The sequence below is a fragment of the Protomyctophum bolini genome (assembly GCF_963924005.1).
Source record: "Protomyctophum bolini genome assembly, chromosome: 14".
In the NCBI taxonomy this organism is placed as follows: Eukaryota; Metazoa; Chordata; class Actinopteri; order Myctophiformes; family Myctophidae; genus Protomyctophum; species Protomyctophum bolini.
Window position 1 is genome coordinate 37,467,054 of NC_137875.1, and position 17,113 is coordinate 37,484,166.

Genomic DNA, 17,113 nt, shown 5'->3' on the forward strand with positions numbered 1-17,113 from the left:
ATCTAAATAGTTTTTCTCATAAACACAATCTGGTATACAGCTGCCTAAATCCATTCTGCCATACCATATAAACTGTGGACATTCGTGGTATATGCTTCCAGACAAAGGCCCCCGGGACTCTGATACGGCAACTTTTAGGCCAAAAGGTTCAGGTTTGAGACATAGGACACATAAACATCATCACTCATGTTTTTGTGTATTTATATAATTCACTTAATTGAGAAAGAAATGTAAACAGAACTGTTCTTCTTAATAACAACAGTCTATTAGTCCGTCTCTCTGATTGTGTATAGCCTATACACAATTCACGTGTGCGAATTGCGTGCGTGCGTGCGTGCGTGCGTGCGTGCGTGCGTGCGTGCGTGCGTGCGACTGCCAGCCTCTGGTCTAGCGCTATTGTCTAACAAGGGCTAATTAGCACTATGGCACAGAAGAATTTGCATAATCATGCAAACAGGGCTCCACTAAAGGCTTGGCACAAGGGGAAGCTACAGGGAGGCTCTATTAAAAATAAAACACATATGAACACGTGCACGGTGCACACATACACATACAAACACAATGCGCATTATACGTATACAACACACACCCTTTTCCACCACTTTGGTTCTAGAACTGGTTCCATTCTAGATGATTGGAGGAACCTTGGTGCTTTCACAGGACCGGTGGCCATTTTTTGGTTCCAGTTTCCGAACCAACATTTAGGGTTCTGAACCAATACATTTTCAAGGGAAACACTCTGAACTGGTTCAACATTAGGTGGTTGGTTCAACTCGGTTCAACACCAGTGGAAAAGGGGCCACAGAGCAAACAGGTGAATATATGCGCGGAAAAGTCTGGCATGTGCGCATTAAAATTGGAAAAGTAAACTGAGCCATACACGCACACAGTCACAGACACACAGTCACACACACACACACACACACACACACACACACACACACACTTCAAAATAGGAGCTCTGGGGTGCCGGGAAAACATAGAAAGCATTCCTCGCAGTCGGCATGAGGTACACTGCACATTGCTGGGATAAAGTAGACCTTTTAAGCAGTTACCATTACTCATAAGAGTGTGCACCCTAGCTGTGCTCAAGCAAGGTCACAGAGTGACAGAAAGATTCCTATATAGTGTCTGAAAAAGGAGACACACGTCAGCATTCTCCAGGACAGACGACCCCTCTGGCCTGCGCTTCGAGGGGCGCCCCGACCAGCGGACTGATATGATCCAATCTGATTGGTGATGTAACAGGTCGTATCTGCTTTCATCTGTGTCGTTGCTGTTCATATTGCATATCACCATGGCCATTCATTTTGGGATAAGTATCCCGGGGCAATAAAATATGCCAGTTCTATATGATTCCATGACTTATGTTTAACAGCCTGTTTATTGGACTGTGATAACTCTCGCACGATAACGACGCATCAGCTGAAGCAGTAGCAATATGGGACTGATCACACAGCACACATCGATAACACAATACGATCTTTTTTTGTATATTACATTTTCTTACATGGGCTTACATTCAGACGAGCCCTATAGTGTGTGTGTGTGTGTGTGTGTGTGTGTGTGTGTGTGTGTGTGTGTGTGTGTGTGTGTGTGTGTGTGTGTGTGTAGGGGGGGGGGGGGGGGGGTAGCCTTTGCTTGAACCCCGTAGTGGTGACCGGACACCCCAACAAGCTCATATTAAAACCCTTCAAATGTCAACAAGTCATAAGCCTAAACCCTCACACACACACACACACACACACACACACACACACACACACACACACACACACACACACACACACTGATGTGTTCTTTAGTCAGCCTGGAGGGCCCGGTATTGTGAATTGTGTCCGAAAAATCTTAATCCGAGGCAGGAAACAAGCACCTCTAAAACCCTAAACAACAGCCTTGCAAAGCAGCCCTCCGATGACAAGCAGCCATGGTCAGCTTAAAACCAGCGAGGTCGGCGGGTCAGGGTTCACAAAGTGCACAGTAATCAAGCCCCACTGCGTGTTATTGTCTGAATGGAAACCCTGCAATTGTTCTAATTCAAATCAGCCCCGAAAACATAGCATTCAAATTTGACTTAATTCTTTGTCGTATAATAAAGTATCTCTAAAGTGTTTACGTCTACATGAGACAAAACAAGTGTCGTTTATAAGAAGTGTAGGACAAAGTATTCAAAATGGAATTATGTCTCTGATCAATGCTGCACACGAATGTGTCACTGAGTCACCACACTTGAGATAAACACCTATATTATTTTTTGAAGTGGAGTATGCATGGCAGTAACTAAGCCGTTATAGTATATTTGGCACACATTTGCAGAAGTGGACACGTTTGTTTTCTAAAAACATCTTCCTGACGGACAACATTGGCAAAAACCATTGACTCTAGCTTATCGTCAACTTAAGAAACAGGGTATTGTTGAAATACGGGGAGTGGGGATGTGGCAAACAAAATAGCCCGGGGAGTGGGTCATGATTTTGAAGGGGGGGGGGGGGGGCATCGGTTTTAAGCTGAGTCCACACATTTTGGAGGCGGTGGGCTAATCCAGCCAGGCGTTTTAGCATGCTATTCAGGAGGACAAGGACCCCTAGGATTTGGACTTGTCCACACCTCAGGGGTGGGGGCGATTACAAAGATGGTCAGAAAGGTGGGTGTCGGGATGTGATATTGTGTGTGTGCACTCGTGTGTGTGTGTGCGTGTGTGTGTGTGTGTGTGTGTGTGTGTGTGTGTGTGTGTGTGTGTGTGTGTGTGTGTGTGTGTGTGTGTGTGTGTGTGTGTGTGTGTGTGTGTGTGTGTGTGTGTGTCGTGTGTGCGTGCGAGCGTGTGCACGCCTAGAGGGTTTCTTTCTCTCCGTTCCCCCTCCTACATACCCCAGGGCTCTGACAGGGTCACCTCTGGGGCTTTCAAAGCCTCCTCTCAACCAATCCTAATTGATCTCACGCATTACTTGCCCCAAATCTCTCCCCCCAAAGTCTCTGACAGAGAGACAGAGAGACACAGGGAGAGAGGGAGGGAGGGAGGTGACTGGCTCATTGTCTGAGGAAGGTGTTCCCCCTTGCACCACTCCAGTGACTCTCCTCTCTCGCTCTCTCTCTCCACACACACACCAGCAATGTCTCTTCTATTCTCTCCTCCCCTAACCCTTCCCTCTCTCTCTCTCTCCTCCAGCTGTGCTAATCCACTGGCCAGGTCAGGAACTCAGTTACCCATCTGGCCATGCACACCTCCAGCTGAGAGAAGTGGGGTAATGGAGGGGTGGAAGAGAGGAGGAGACGGAGACGGAGCCGGTGAGAGAGAGAGGGGGGGAGGTCGATGGGAGGAAGTGAGCGGGTTGTGAAAATAAGAAGAAAAAAAAAGAGAGATGTTGGGGGAAGAGATGGGATTGGGAGAATGTATACTGTATACAGTATCTGAACATGGAGAGCTCCACTTGTCCCAGAGAGACAGATCTCTCAATGTAAAACAAAAATCACACCTGTGTGAAGTGAGGGGCGCTCTAATCAATTATGTGACCTTATATATATATACCAACCTTGAAACATATACCTTAGTTAACGTCACCAAGAATGGTGGTTCCCTTATTGGCCAAGGGTTTCCACCGACATACCGGCAAGACATATATACCGACAGGCCAATTTGCTCAGACAACATATGACTTAAATTCTCCATTCATGTGTTAGGACAGAATCTACACTATAGCCGTTTATCCCATTTCGGGACGGGAACCCCTTTAGGTGTTTCAAGCATTACGGTATTCTTTAGCTATTGAAAAATAGCAGATCTACAAACTCATAGCGCGCCACCGAGTGGCGCGCTACGAGCTTGTAGGTCTACTATTTTTGAAAAATCGTCGCAAATCTTTGAAGATTGAACATATATTCTTTCGACGTCAGGCCTAAATGGTTTTAAAGGAGGGGCTACTATAGCACCCCTCAAAAATAGATGGATTATTTCTGGTCCGGCCTCATGTAGAAGGGGGGGGGGGGGTTAATCCCTTCCAGTGGGATGCAGAGAGAGGTCTGCTGCTGTGAAGCCGTGACCTGTATACGCCTTAATCAGAGTTCATGCCATGGACAGCCCCTAGCCATGGCCTTCGCCTCTGACCCATGACTTACACGGAGTCATCTGGTTGGTTAAAGACCACCTATGACCTTTGCCAAGAACGAGTGCCAGACAAAGGGTCTATAACTAAAAGGGGAAAGGACCACGTCCGTGCCGGGTGCAAGTGGAGTTGGTTTGTCTCCAAAGAGTGGGCCAAACGAATCATTCTATGGTTTTTCCCAATGGTTCTAAATTCTGATTGAATGTAGTGAATACATGTTCAGGTCGCGATAACAATTTCATCCAATCAGGAGAGAGAACTCATACAGGTCAGGATACTAGGATACACAAGTGAAAGTGAAGACAAAATTGGAACTGGAACACTATACATTTTAATAAGCTGATAAATATGAAACCTCTGGTACTGAAGTGTAGCAGTTATTATGGTGGTGGTATGCTGCTGATCATGTATTATATTATCATCAGAATACCGCTTTTAGCACTTACAGCTCCTTGCCTCCTTTAATTACCAATTAACCAAACATAAATCTATAGTATAATAACAGAAAAAAGTTACGATCAGATTCCAGCTACAAACTATTAAAAAAATCACACCTGTGTGAACCGAGTGGTGCAACTCCCCTCTCTCCCCCCCCCCCCCCCCCCCCCCTCTCTCTCTCTCATTAGCAGGCAACAGTGCAGCACTATCCCTCTCTCTGTTTCTGCACAACAGCGCCCCTACTGGTACTCATTATACTGGTGCTAATTCATGAACACATAGGTGAACACGGACATTGCTGTTCCTTGGAGTGGTTGCACCACTCAAAAAGAATCACACCCGTGTGAACTGAGTGGTAAAACTCTGTGTGGGGGTCCCTGGAACTTCCAGACCCACAGGAACGTGCCCAGGTTGCCGGCGAGCCGCCCTGCGTCCGAAACGAGAACTCCACCAGAACAAGAGGGGCAGCAGCATTGTAATTGGCTAGGAGTTTAGATCTCATACACTGAACAGACAGCGTGCACCCAATTGGCTAGTTCTGGTCCATACCCATAGCCTCATGGGATCCCATAGCCCTGGAGACACGTTTTCTCTGCGATTATTCATGCACAAATATGATGTAGTTGCCAATGACCAATTTGACAAATATTCTGGGATCGGCCTTGCTTGGCAGTAGTTTGCGGGATTAGCAGACAAAAGACACACAGGTACATACAAAAGCAATTGCAATATCTCTGCGTGCCTGGTAGAGATAATAAAAAGGTCAAACTTTATGTACTCACAGACGTTGCCGGTGTTATCAAAGCTGGTGAGGACGTCGTCCACCCTGAGAGGCCCCAGGTTGTCTCTGAAAGACGCACAAATGATTGATTGATTTATTGATTGAATACTTTATTAGACAGAAAGGTAAACAGCACGAGGTACAGTCAGACATTTAGGCTAAAAGGATAACACAGAGGATGCTACCATGGCCAGGAAGAGTACTAGAAATTATAGTCTCACGGAGCCAGTACTGTACATCCAGATATGACCCCTCAGTCTTTGCATTGGCTTGATCTACAATACAGTTATTAGCCTGGGAGCCAGTCACCCATGATTTATGTCATGACATACTATTTATTTGTGTTTTCTCTATTCATTTGATCATTAAGGTCCACAGAATGAGAGGTCTGCTCTGCCAGAAACATTGTGAAAAAAGTTTTTTTTTCACAGTTTTGTTTATTCAAGATTTCAGGGTATACAGTAAATCAGATAATATAACAATATATGTGACACACCCATACGGGACATGCCAAAAAGATAACATGTAAATATAAATGTCATTACCACCATATGCAAAATATTGTGGTAGCATAAAAGAAAAATAAATTGTATAGTATACTAACAGGGAAGTGACACTGAGTTACAAACCACATAACCTGAATCAAGTTTTGAAACAAAAACAAGACAAACATACGACTAGACACGACACAACATGGCATGGTCATTGGTCACCCCTCCAGAACATAATGGACGCGGCAGTGCACCCACACATGGTTCCTAATAATAAATATACTAGACAACCCGCAGCTGCGTCGGAGATCATGTCTAGCATGCTCAGATTCAGGTTTAAACTCATTCAATCTGGAATAGCTTGGAAACTGCAAGTCATTTACCAGTGCGAGGAAGGGGCCCCATGTGTCCTCACATTTGGATACCGAGCCTCTCAGGGTACAACCAATTTTTTTCCTAATTTAATAAAGTGGAGTACATCTCTAATCCAGTGAAGATGGGTTGGGGGAGCAGAGGACTTCCATTTCATCAGAATCAGACGCCTAGCTAAGAGAGTGGTAAAGGCCACCAAATGAGCTTTGTATTTTGGCAGTAATAGAGTAGGGGGAGAAATTCCAAAAATAGCCGTCATTACATTTGGTTCAAACGGTACCCCAACACTCCCTGACATAGTGTCAAATATCTCAGTCCAATATCTACGTAAAGAAGGGCATGACCAAAACATATGTATATATACTGTACGTGGCAGGGGCCGAGCGACACCTATCACACAGGGGATCAATAACGCCTATTGAAAATATATAAGAAATGTTGATTTGAAAGGGAATATTTTTCAGATAGCTGTTGAAAGGAGGCAAATACAATATGCCAACATACAGATCCCTGAGATTCGTAATACCAAGTGATGACCATAAAGAGAAGGCAATATGGCATTATCATTCAGATGTGATAAAGTTTATCTCATCCACTTTATTTTATTCAATAAAGGGTTTGCTGCTATTGGGTCGAAGAAGGACTGAGCTTGCATGCAGACCAAAGTGGCGCCTGAATTGATTCAATTTTCTTTGTGTGGATTTGACAATAATATTCTTAGAATAGGGGGTAAGAGAACATTGTGAAAAAGGTTATGGCTGTTTTTGTATACCACACCATAGACAACCAGTAAAGAATCTCCACATTTCATCATGCTTTATAAGTAGCATGTGGAAAAAGGGGAATATTTATTTCATGAAATCACATGTAGCAGCAGTCCACCTAGAGAAACGAACGCTTTTCGGGACGCCGCGTTTTCGGGACGCCGGCCTTCCTCAGCGTTTGAAACATTGAGGAAGGCCTGTGTGCGTGCGTGTGTGTGCGTGCGTGTGCATGTGCATGTGTGTGTGTGTACCTGAGGAAGGCACTGTACTCGGGAAAGGAGACACTTCGGTACTCCACCCATTGACCATCTGAAGGCTCACAGGGGTATTTGGTCACGACCCTTGACCTTGTGAAAAGGTTAAAGGAGGAAAACCTGCGGACGGACACCTGCTTGATCTCTGGATTGTCCACCTGCTTCTTACGCAACACCTGAGGAAGAGAGAGAAGTGGGATGGAACGCTGACAAACAATGCAGGCACACCACCTGCCGCACTTGTACACAACTGAAGCCCAATTCTGCAAACATGTGAATCAGTTATGAATGATAATTCCATACTTATAGATATGGTAAGATAAAGGCCATCCTTGGCACCAGCAACGGACACCAAACGTGCCACATTAGCCTACATTTGGCAAAGTGGCGAAATATAATGAGTAGGGCATGAGAATATGTTGGCTCAGACAAGACAGACAGACAGGGAGAGACACAGACCGATAGACAGACAGGGAGAGACACATACCGATAGACAGACAGGGAGAGACACAGATCGTTAGACAGACAGGGAGAGACACATACCGTTAGACAGACAGGGAGAGACACAGACCGTTAGACAGACAGGGAGAGACACAGACCGTTAGACAGACGGGGAGAGACACAGACCGTTAGACAGACAGGGAGAGACACATACCGTTAGACAGACAGGGAGAGACACATACCGTTAGACAGACAGGGAGAGACACAGACCGATAGACAGACAAGGAGAGACACAGACCGTTAGACAGACAGGGAGAGACACAGACCGTTAGACAGACAGGGAGAGACACATACCGTTATAGACAGACAGGTATACTATGGAGTAGTCGTGCCGTGCGTAGCCAGACAACTATTCCACAATGTCTGAATGCGGGAGGCAACAGTCTGGCTCAAAAGACTACCTGTATGGACTATGGAGGGATTCATGTCACTATATAGTATTATTACCCCCACATCTGTTACTTTCCATCACAAAGCACAATATTTGCAGAAGCTATAACATTTAAGTCATGCAACTGAAACACTAAAAACATTCAAGCGGAGCTTGGTTGAACCTGATCTTACCTGTAATCTATCTACCCAGGTTTTGAAAGTCACAAGACTGCACCTTACACAGGACATCTGTGATCAAACACACAGAGAAACACGAGTCGTGCTTTCCATGGTGCCACTTGAAAGAGATTCGATCGACTTATTGTTCGGTCTCTGAAACTGATCCTGACACCTTTCTCTTTACAATTGGACCGCTGGAAACATCCGGAAATCAACTCACAATGACCGGACTTAAAGAGATTACGTATTAAGTATTGGAAGTGTGTCTTTAATCATGCCTTGGTGCGAAACAAGTGATAGTTAAAATGATTAATTTATTAAAGCACATTGCTCTCCTGAGTCCTGACAAGACAAGAGCCCCATGGAAATCCTGCATTATATAATCCCAGAGGACTGGGGCATGCTGAATATAGGTTCCTGCAAGTGTGCCAGTGAAAATGCCCATGTAAGGCGAAAAAGCAAAGACCTGTTGCTACTGCAGTTACAGTATAGTACCCTGTCTGTCTCCTGGTTGTATAGTCTCTTAAACCATATGATGTGACCCTTGGTGGTATTTGTAGACCGTAAAATGCAATGTAAACAATAGGTTTCTCGATACGTTTTGACGTTTCAGAACATAAACATCCCTCAGTCAGATATATATATATTGCTGTCACACTCTAGACAGTAAAATGCGCAGTGTGCAATGCCAGCACGTTCATAAAAACTGTATTTGCAGCAGTACAAGACGTTAGGCTATACCTGTCGCAGCAGCGTCCATCTCGCCCGGGCCACATCAGCACCAGAGGTCGCGGAGGGATGGTTCGCGTCACCACCGGCATCTTTCTCCCCATTTTCGGGCGGAGAAGAAGCAGGTTGGTTTTTATCTGCAGTCCCTGACGACGACAACAATGCCCCGTCCATGTTTTAACGGGGGTGAGAGGGAAATTACACCGGGTGGAGTGAAAGTGTAAACAAAAAATATCTGTCTCTCTTCTACGTTTTGTCTGTAGCAGCAGCAGCAGTCGTAGTCGGGGTGGTATGCTGTCGAAACGGAAAGGTTTTTTGTTGTTGTTTTCTTTGGGGGTTTTTTTTTCTGCTGCTGCTGAATGAAACCAACACCAAAGCCCGAATATTCCTCCTCCAGTCCTGCTTACGGCTGCAACCTGTTACCGAGATTAGAACACCGACTGCTGCTGTGTGTACAACTTCCGCACTACGCTTGTCATTTTCAGACAGCGCAATACATTGCCGATATAATCGTCCGGGGTCCTTCCGTTACAGTGCCGTTGGGGTGCAACTCTGGCCGTGATTACTTGTGTCTTGTGCTGGTGAGTGACGCAGCAGCGCGTTTGTTGTTTAGGGATCTCAGTGCACGTGTGTTTTGTTACCCCGCTGCTGCTGTCACTGTTCGTTTTAGGAACTAAATTAATACATAGTGCAGAGTTGTGTTCGGAGGAAAGCCGTTTGCAACCTGCGGCTTCATATAAATGGCATGAATGTCATCACTGGCCCTCTACGCCGCGTCTTTGACTTATATCCGTTTGCTTACTCGTGTTGGTAAACCGCCATGGTCAGCACGTCGTCCGGGGCTCTTGATCTGGTCCTCCGCACGTTCTATAGTGGTAAGGGTGTTGTGTAAGTGTTGTTACACAGCAGTGGTATAGGCACTAGAGCCATGGTTGATGGTTCACATGACGCTCGATGTTTCAGGGCTATAGCTGGTAGGGGACTATAGGGTGTGTACGTTGTTACACAGCAGTGGTAACTAGGCACTAGCTGGTAGGGGACTAGCTAGGGGTGTGTAGTGTTGTTACACAGCAGTGGTAACTAGGCACTATCTGGTAGGGGACTAGCTAGTAGCTAGGGGTGTGTAGTGTTGTTACACAGCAGTGGTAACTATACTAACTAGGCACTAGCTGGTAGGGGACTAGCTAGGGGTGTGTAGTGTTGTTACACAGCAGTGGTAACTAGGCACTATCTGGTAGGGGACTAGCTAGTAGCTAGGGGTGTGTAGTGTTGTTACACAGCAGTGGTAACTATACTAACTAGGCACTAGCTGGTAGGGGACTAGCTAGGGGTGTGTAGTGTTGTTACACAGCAGTGGTAACTAGGCACTATCTGGTAGGGGACTAGCTAGTAGCTAGGGGTGTGTAGTGTTGTTACACAGCAGTGGTAACTATACTAACTAGGCACTAGCTGGTAGGGGACTAGTTAGGGGTGTGTAGTGTTGTTACACAGCAGTGGTAACTAGGCACTATCTGGTAGGGGACTAGCTAGTAGCTAGGGGTGTGTAGTGTTGTTACACAGCAGTGGTAACTAGAACTGCACTCTGCCGAGTGCATACTTGCTTGTTGCACACTAGTAGGCCATAAATGGCCTACTAGTGCGCAAGCAGAGCGCGCAAGGTAAGGCCTTTGGAACCAAGTAACCACAGTATACTGCTAATCAAATTACAACTAATTTGATTAGCAGTATACTGTGGTTACTTGGTTCCAAAAAGTGAAGCCAAGTTTCTTTCAACCGTAGGTTTGTGCCTGGTTTGCTGGGACCAGTTACAACATTACGTCATCGTTGTGAACTGGGACCAGAGTACATGGTGTGTATATGACGTAATGTTGTAACTTGTAACTTGTAACTAGTCCCAGCAAACCAGGCACAGACTGTATGTAGTTGTTCTAGTTACAACTACATACAGAGTATGTAGTTGTAATTTGATTAGCAGTATACTGTGGTTACTTGGTTCCAAAAAGTGAAGCCAAGTTTTCTTCAACGGTAAATCTGTGCCTGGTTTGCTGGGACTAGTTACAACATTACGTCATCCTTGAGAGAGTACATGGTGTGTATATGACGTAATGTTGTAACTTGTAACTTGTAACATTACGTCATATACACACCATGTACTCTCTCAAGGATGACGTAATGTTGTAACTAGTCCCAGCAAACCAGGCACAGATTTACCGTTGAAGAAAACTTGGCTTCACTTCGAAGAGACCAAGCGAAACGATTACTTGCGCGCTCTGCTTGCGCAAGTAACTAGGCACTAGCTGGTAGGGGACTAGTTAGGGGTGTGTAGTGTGTTACACAGCAGTGGTAACTATATGCACTAGCTGGTAGGGGACTAGCTAGTAGCTAGGGGTGTGTAGTGTTGTTACACAGCAGTGGTAACTATATGCACTAGCTGGTAGGGGACTAGTTAGGGGTGTGTAGTGTTGTTACACAGCAGTGGTAACTAGGCACTAGGGGACTAGTTAGGGGTGTGTAGTGTTGTAACACAGCAGTGGTAACTACTAACTAGGCACTAGCTGGTAGGGGACTAGTCAGGGGTGTGTTACACAGCCATGGTAACTGGGTGTGGTGTGTTGTAGTATAACTTGTGTTGTTGTTACACAGCAGTGGTAAGGGTGTTGTGTGTGTTAGGGGCGATTCATACTCCTATTTTAGAGCCTACAATGTGACGTCATTTGAGGTTCGGGGGGGGGGGGGCGGTACCGTCCTAAAGTCGCCTCTTCGGTGCTACTGACATTTTCTGACAAGCCGAAATGATTCGGCACTACAGCGCCGAAACAGCAGTAGGAGTATGAATCGGCCCAAAGTCTTGTGTACAAGTTCCTACACAATACACTGTGGACACACACACACGCATACACACACTCTCACACAATACAGTGGTATGGGTGTTGTGTATACACTCTTACACAGTGGTAACATTAAACAGGGTGTTGTGTTTGCAAACAGAGTGTACGTTTACACAGGAAATGTTTAAACTTTATAGCCAGATCGCTGGTCATGTATTATGCAGGCGTGTTTCTAATTACGAGGGTGCCAAACACCAATCTTGTACAGGCCACAGATTCGCTCCGGGAGCGGATATTGGTGAAATGGAGCCTTAGCACCAGAATGAATGGTTCAGTTGAGGACATCTATCTGCCTACACAGTGCATACATTCATGTTGTCCTTTAGATATATACATTCATCTACACATATTCATATATATAAACATACATATAAATAAGAAAATAATACAATAATTCCTGCTGTGCAGAGTCAATACCCTTCATTGCCATTGTGTTATGGTTTACTTGTAATGATTGATTATAGGCCAAGGTGGCAAAGAGCATCCCAAGGTACATTGTTGGCGAATGGTTGAATGTGAAAGATGGCAGTCTGTGACTGTCTTGTCAGAGAAAATGATATTACATCCAGGTCTGTAGTTTGTCTGTCATTGTCAGACAACAGTGCACTAGGCAGAAATACGCTAGTCCAGCAGTACACAGTAAAATCCTCAGCACCAATTTAACCACTTAAACCCCGTATGGTTGACAATGACCGGAGTCATTGTGATCTTGTTGATCTGCTATTTTCTATGAAAGCTTTCCCCACGATAGGAATAGTGGTTTAAGTGGTTACAAATGGATAAATTAACACATAGGACGACTGAGGTACTGAACACTGCTGCTGAGGGACATTTTGCAAGAGGACAGGACAGAAATAAAACATGTATTAACAAGTAATTAATGAATTGACTTTCTTTTTTTTTTCAGGGTGCTTCCAATTCTTCAGTGGATAGTTACAGCTCTGGGCTAGAGAGGTACAGGGACCTCCAGAAGAGTTTCATCAGGAGACTGAGGGCAACCTACCACAGGTTCTCCCATCCACCGGACCACGCCGTTGTAAGTTCTGCACCCAGTTCATCACCGGTGTCTTCTGTGTGGCCTGCACGGAGTATAGCTGCAGAAACCCATTCTGACCTGAGATCAGATTCTAAAAAATGTCTTCTACATCCTGACAGTTTTCTGAAAAAGCTATGTTTCTATGTCAGTCTGCCTTTATCCAACACACAACCTTTTATCCCGAACTCACCCCAACAAGTGCAGGCATAGAATCGATACAGTATAAGAAGAGTTTAGAAACTATTAAGTGCTCAGAGAATGTTCCTGTAACAGACCACTAAAGGGGACAGTCATTGTAAAACACATTGTTGTGTATTAACCCATTCTGACCTGAGATCAGATTCATACGAGGTTTCCACTGGACACACACTGGTCTGATTAACCCATTCTGACCTGAGATCAGATTAAAAAAATGTCAGTCTCTCTTCGATTTTTCAAAAATAGCAGACCTACAAGCTCATAGCGCGCCACTCGGTGGCGCGCTATGAGCTTGTAGATCTGCTATTTTTCAATAGCTAAAGCATAACATGATGCTAAACACCAAAATGGGTTCCCGTTCAGAATGGGTTAAAAGAGATTCTTTTTTTAATCTACACCCTCCACAGACTAAACAGTATAGGGGTTAACAGTTACAGACTGTACACACATGGTTTTGGTTAGATAGTGTCACATACCATAATAAGAGTAAAACCTGGACAGAAATGACATACAGGAAGTGCCATTTCTATAAACATGTCTCTATCTGATTCCGATAGCCTCGGAAACCCAGACGTTTTTATTTCCAGGGAGAAAAGCAGCTCGAGTGACATTCAATGCTCAATAGGATTTCTCTTTTCTCAGGTTTGCGGCCGTCACCATGTGTACTTTGTGGACGGCGATGGCCTCTACAGAATGGACAGCAGACACAGTCAGTACAAAACGACTTTAAGCTGCAAGGGAAATAAACAAACTGATCACTCTTGCTATACTGAAACTGGGTAGCTTTTTTGTGTACTCAGTCACACATTCTACATTCTAAAATGAGTGATTCTGTAGGCTATATATATATACGGTGCTGCGTTGCTACTTGCCTAAAGAGTCATGACCCGATAGGCAATTGTGTATTTGCCTTCTACAATATATACAAATTTAGCATCAGCAAATGTGTCCAGAATGGAAACTAAGTCTACTAAGTCATGTAACATTCATTCTACTTGAGTTGGATGTTCTAGTACTAGTTTCCACTGCTGCAGAGCTGCCTGTCGGTGCCCTAATTCAGCTTGTTCCCCGTTTGACCCTGCCTGAAAACAAACTTCAAAGAGCTCTGGCTAAAAAGGAATAACCACAGAATATATAGATTCCTGTGTTCTATTATAGTCAAGAGGCGTTCACACAAACAATTGTACCTTCAACCCAGAAACCACATTTATATGGACACAGCTCAATTATTTAATATTCAGCTAAGAAACCGACTTCTGACTTCTGTCATTTGTCACAAATATTGACGGGATGTGCGGATGGTCTGGACCTACACCTTTCAAAACAATCTTATCCTTAAATACAGATTTGGAATTTGAAGTCAAATCACATTCATATCATTATCACGGTATGCAGGTATTAAATCGCAGCACCTTCTTCTCATAAAGTTCTGCGGGTGCAGTACTTAGTTTAGACAGTTTTTGGTTTAGACTAGTCATTGGTTAGACCAGTCATTAGTCTTACAACTACAACCTATATCTCAAACCCTCACCCTAAACCTAACCTCCCACGGGGCAGCAGCACACCTAAACCTAACCTTAACCCATGTCTAACCAATGACTAGTCTAAACTAAGTATGCACCCCAGTTCTGCACCTTATATGTTGACTTATATTATTATGACTTATATTATATGACTTATATATTATTGGGATAATTCAGTGGTAAAGTGTGTTTGCTCCCTTGCTGTTAAGACGAGCCTGACCCAGAGAAAGTGCTGTATCTGGGACAGTGCTCCAGTGGAACAGAGGGAAACAGAAGAGAGGAGAAGTGGACCATCCAGAGAGTACGGCTGTCCCCACAGGAGAAGCACCTTGCTGTCACACTCAAGACTCCTCACAGAGAGGAGCCACGGTGAAGTTTAGAATCCAATAGAGCACATGCTCCCTTTTTCTTTTTCTCCATTGTCTTTTTTTTAGTGTAATTTTGGTTACATCCGTACATAAGAGGTTGATTTGTGCAACGAAGGATGTTTAGAGAAAACATGACAAAATGTTAACCCATTTAGGCCTGACCTCGAAATTAAAAAATCAATCTTCTAAATCCTCCAGTTTTCTGAAATAAATATTTTCACACATTTTCAAAAATAGCAGACCTACAAGCTCGTAGATCTGCTATTTTCAATTCAATAGCTAAATATATAACAATGTTTAAAACACCAAAAGGGGTTCCCGCCCAAAATGTTAAATGTCAATGTTAGATCATATATTATCAATGCATGTAATGTGTTCCTTTATGTGCCATATTTGATGTTGTGATAGTTATTGAGTCAGTCACTTTACAGGTGTGTAGTGGTAAAGCTAGGAGAAGGACCGTCGCAGAACATACTCACTTTGGACAAGGTCTTCAGCTTTGGTAAGATGCACTCGGTCCTACTGACACTGTTTATATACTGTGTACATAAGTATGTGGGGGCTCCAAAATAAGACTTCTAGGGGGCTCCATTTTCGTCACCGCTAAACCCCTTATCCCTAAACGTCTTTGCCTTTTTTACTATTTTGAAAAACATTCTCGAATAGTTCAACTAACCAATCTACATTGACAAAAATGTTTTGCAAATGTTTTGCAAAAGAAGAAGGCAAAGAAGTTTAGGGATAAGGGGTTTAGCGGTGACAAAAATGGAGCCAATAGTGCTGCTTATTCCACAACAGTTGAATATGGTTTTAAAATGTTGTGGCACACTGTGACCTTCTCCCTGTTTACACAGAAAAGAAAGTTAGATTTCAGCTAGAGATCTCTAGTGTAAAGGCCTGAAAATTGACATTTTGTTTGTGTGTGTGTGTGCGTGCGCACGCTCAGAGTGGGCCACAGATGAGGTTCTGTTTTACAGCAGTCAGGAGGGCTTACGCTGCAGCAGAGTGTTTCGTCTGGACCTGACCTCGAACGGAACCAGTACCAGCCTGGTATATGAGGACACACAACCACAGTAAGCATTGGCATCATGTTCAGCATCTGTTTGGCTGTAGCAGTGAGTTCTTCAGCTCTCCATAGCAAAATGTGCAAATTTGCACAAAAGGCCATCTTGATAGAGTTCCTAATAGATTAAAGACGACCTGTTTTTAGTTTGAGTTTTGGGTCAGAGGATAAACTATAGAAAAAGTGTTCCTCGGAGCACAGGTCTCGACCAGGTCAAGAACGTCTGATGTTTGGACAAAATGTGAGGAGTAATTTGTTGTTTTTTTAAAAGGGTGGCTTTAATTGTTCTTCAGGCATTTTGTTCAAAACAGGCCACATCTTAAAAGTTTAGATGTCAATCGTAGCCAATCAGGATGGAATATGAAAAAATAGACAGGTCTGTGTTGATTACATGATTACATGTGAAATTTGGATAAAATCTGAAGGAGTATCAAAGATGTGTAAGTCAGCCTGCTGGAAGGTGCTATAAAAGGCACGTGAAAAATGCAGGGTAAAGGTTTTTCTTTTATAGGGGAGTGTGCATACAAAGTTTCACACAGATCAGTGCAGTTATAGGTAAAAACACGAATCAGCCTGTTATAGCGCCACCATTTGGAGAAAAATATGAAGTGGCACAGCAAGTGCTGTGTTCATGATTTGAGGCATTTTGTTCAAAATGGACCAATCCTGCAAACTTTAGAAGGCAGTCTTGGAAGGGATGGGAATATGGAAAATTCTAAGCATTAGTTTTGCACAAAAAAACACTAGTTGGGCCATAGCCGTCATCACAAATGACAAGTGATGATTTGGGCACATTTGGGCCGGTCAGCAGGTGGATTCGTAAATGTATTAATTAAACAATATTGTAGGCCAATAAAAAATAACTATATAGCAAATGTCCAACTCCATGCCCCCGGCTGCCGGACTAATAAAGATGTGTGTACCAATTTGCGTAATGTATGGATAAAATCTGTAGGAGTAAAAAAAGATGTGTTTTGCAAAAATCTGCTTCATGGTGGCACAGACGGACGGACGGACAGGGTGCAAAACATACCCTCTCCCCATGCCTTCGGCCT

At 44.1% G+C, this 17,113-nt stretch overlaps 2 protein-coding genes across 3 annotated transcripts in view; one reads left to right on the top strand and one right to left on the bottom strand.

Moving 5' to 3' along the window:
- The window catches only part of camkmt (calmodulin-lysine N-methyltransferase), a 121,399-nt gene extending 111,966 nt beyond the window's left edge, over positions 1-9,433 (bottom strand). For both annotated transcript variants that reach the window (XR_013965233.1, XM_080781581.1), the window contains exons 1-3: positions 8,995-9,433; positions 7,198-7,376; positions 5,321-5,385 (exon numbers count right to left, since the gene is read on the bottom strand). Coding sequence is in view for 1 of the 2 variants with exons in the window: in XM_080781581.1 (XP_080637707.1) it covers positions 5,321-5,385; positions 7,198-7,376; positions 8,995-9,156 (406 nt within the window). In the remaining variant the exon portion in view is untranslated. The remainder of the gene's footprint in view (positions 1-5,320; positions 5,386-7,197; positions 7,377-8,994) is intronic.
- A 228-nt stretch (positions 9,434-9,661) lies between these two features.
- prepl (prolyl endopeptidase like) overlaps positions 9,662-17,113 on the top strand; it is a 13,507-nt gene continuing 6,055 nt past the window's right edge. The window contains 7 exon segments of the mRNA XM_080782988.1: positions 9,662-9,857; positions 12,778-12,906; positions 13,747-13,813; positions 14,837-14,996; positions 15,427-15,497; positions 15,942-16,068; positions 16,260-16,299. Coding sequence (XP_080639114.1) covers positions 9,732-9,857; positions 12,778-12,906; positions 13,747-13,813; positions 14,837-14,996; positions 15,427-15,497; positions 15,942-16,068; positions 16,260-16,299 — 720 coding nt within the window. The 5' untranslated portion in view covers positions 9,662-9,731.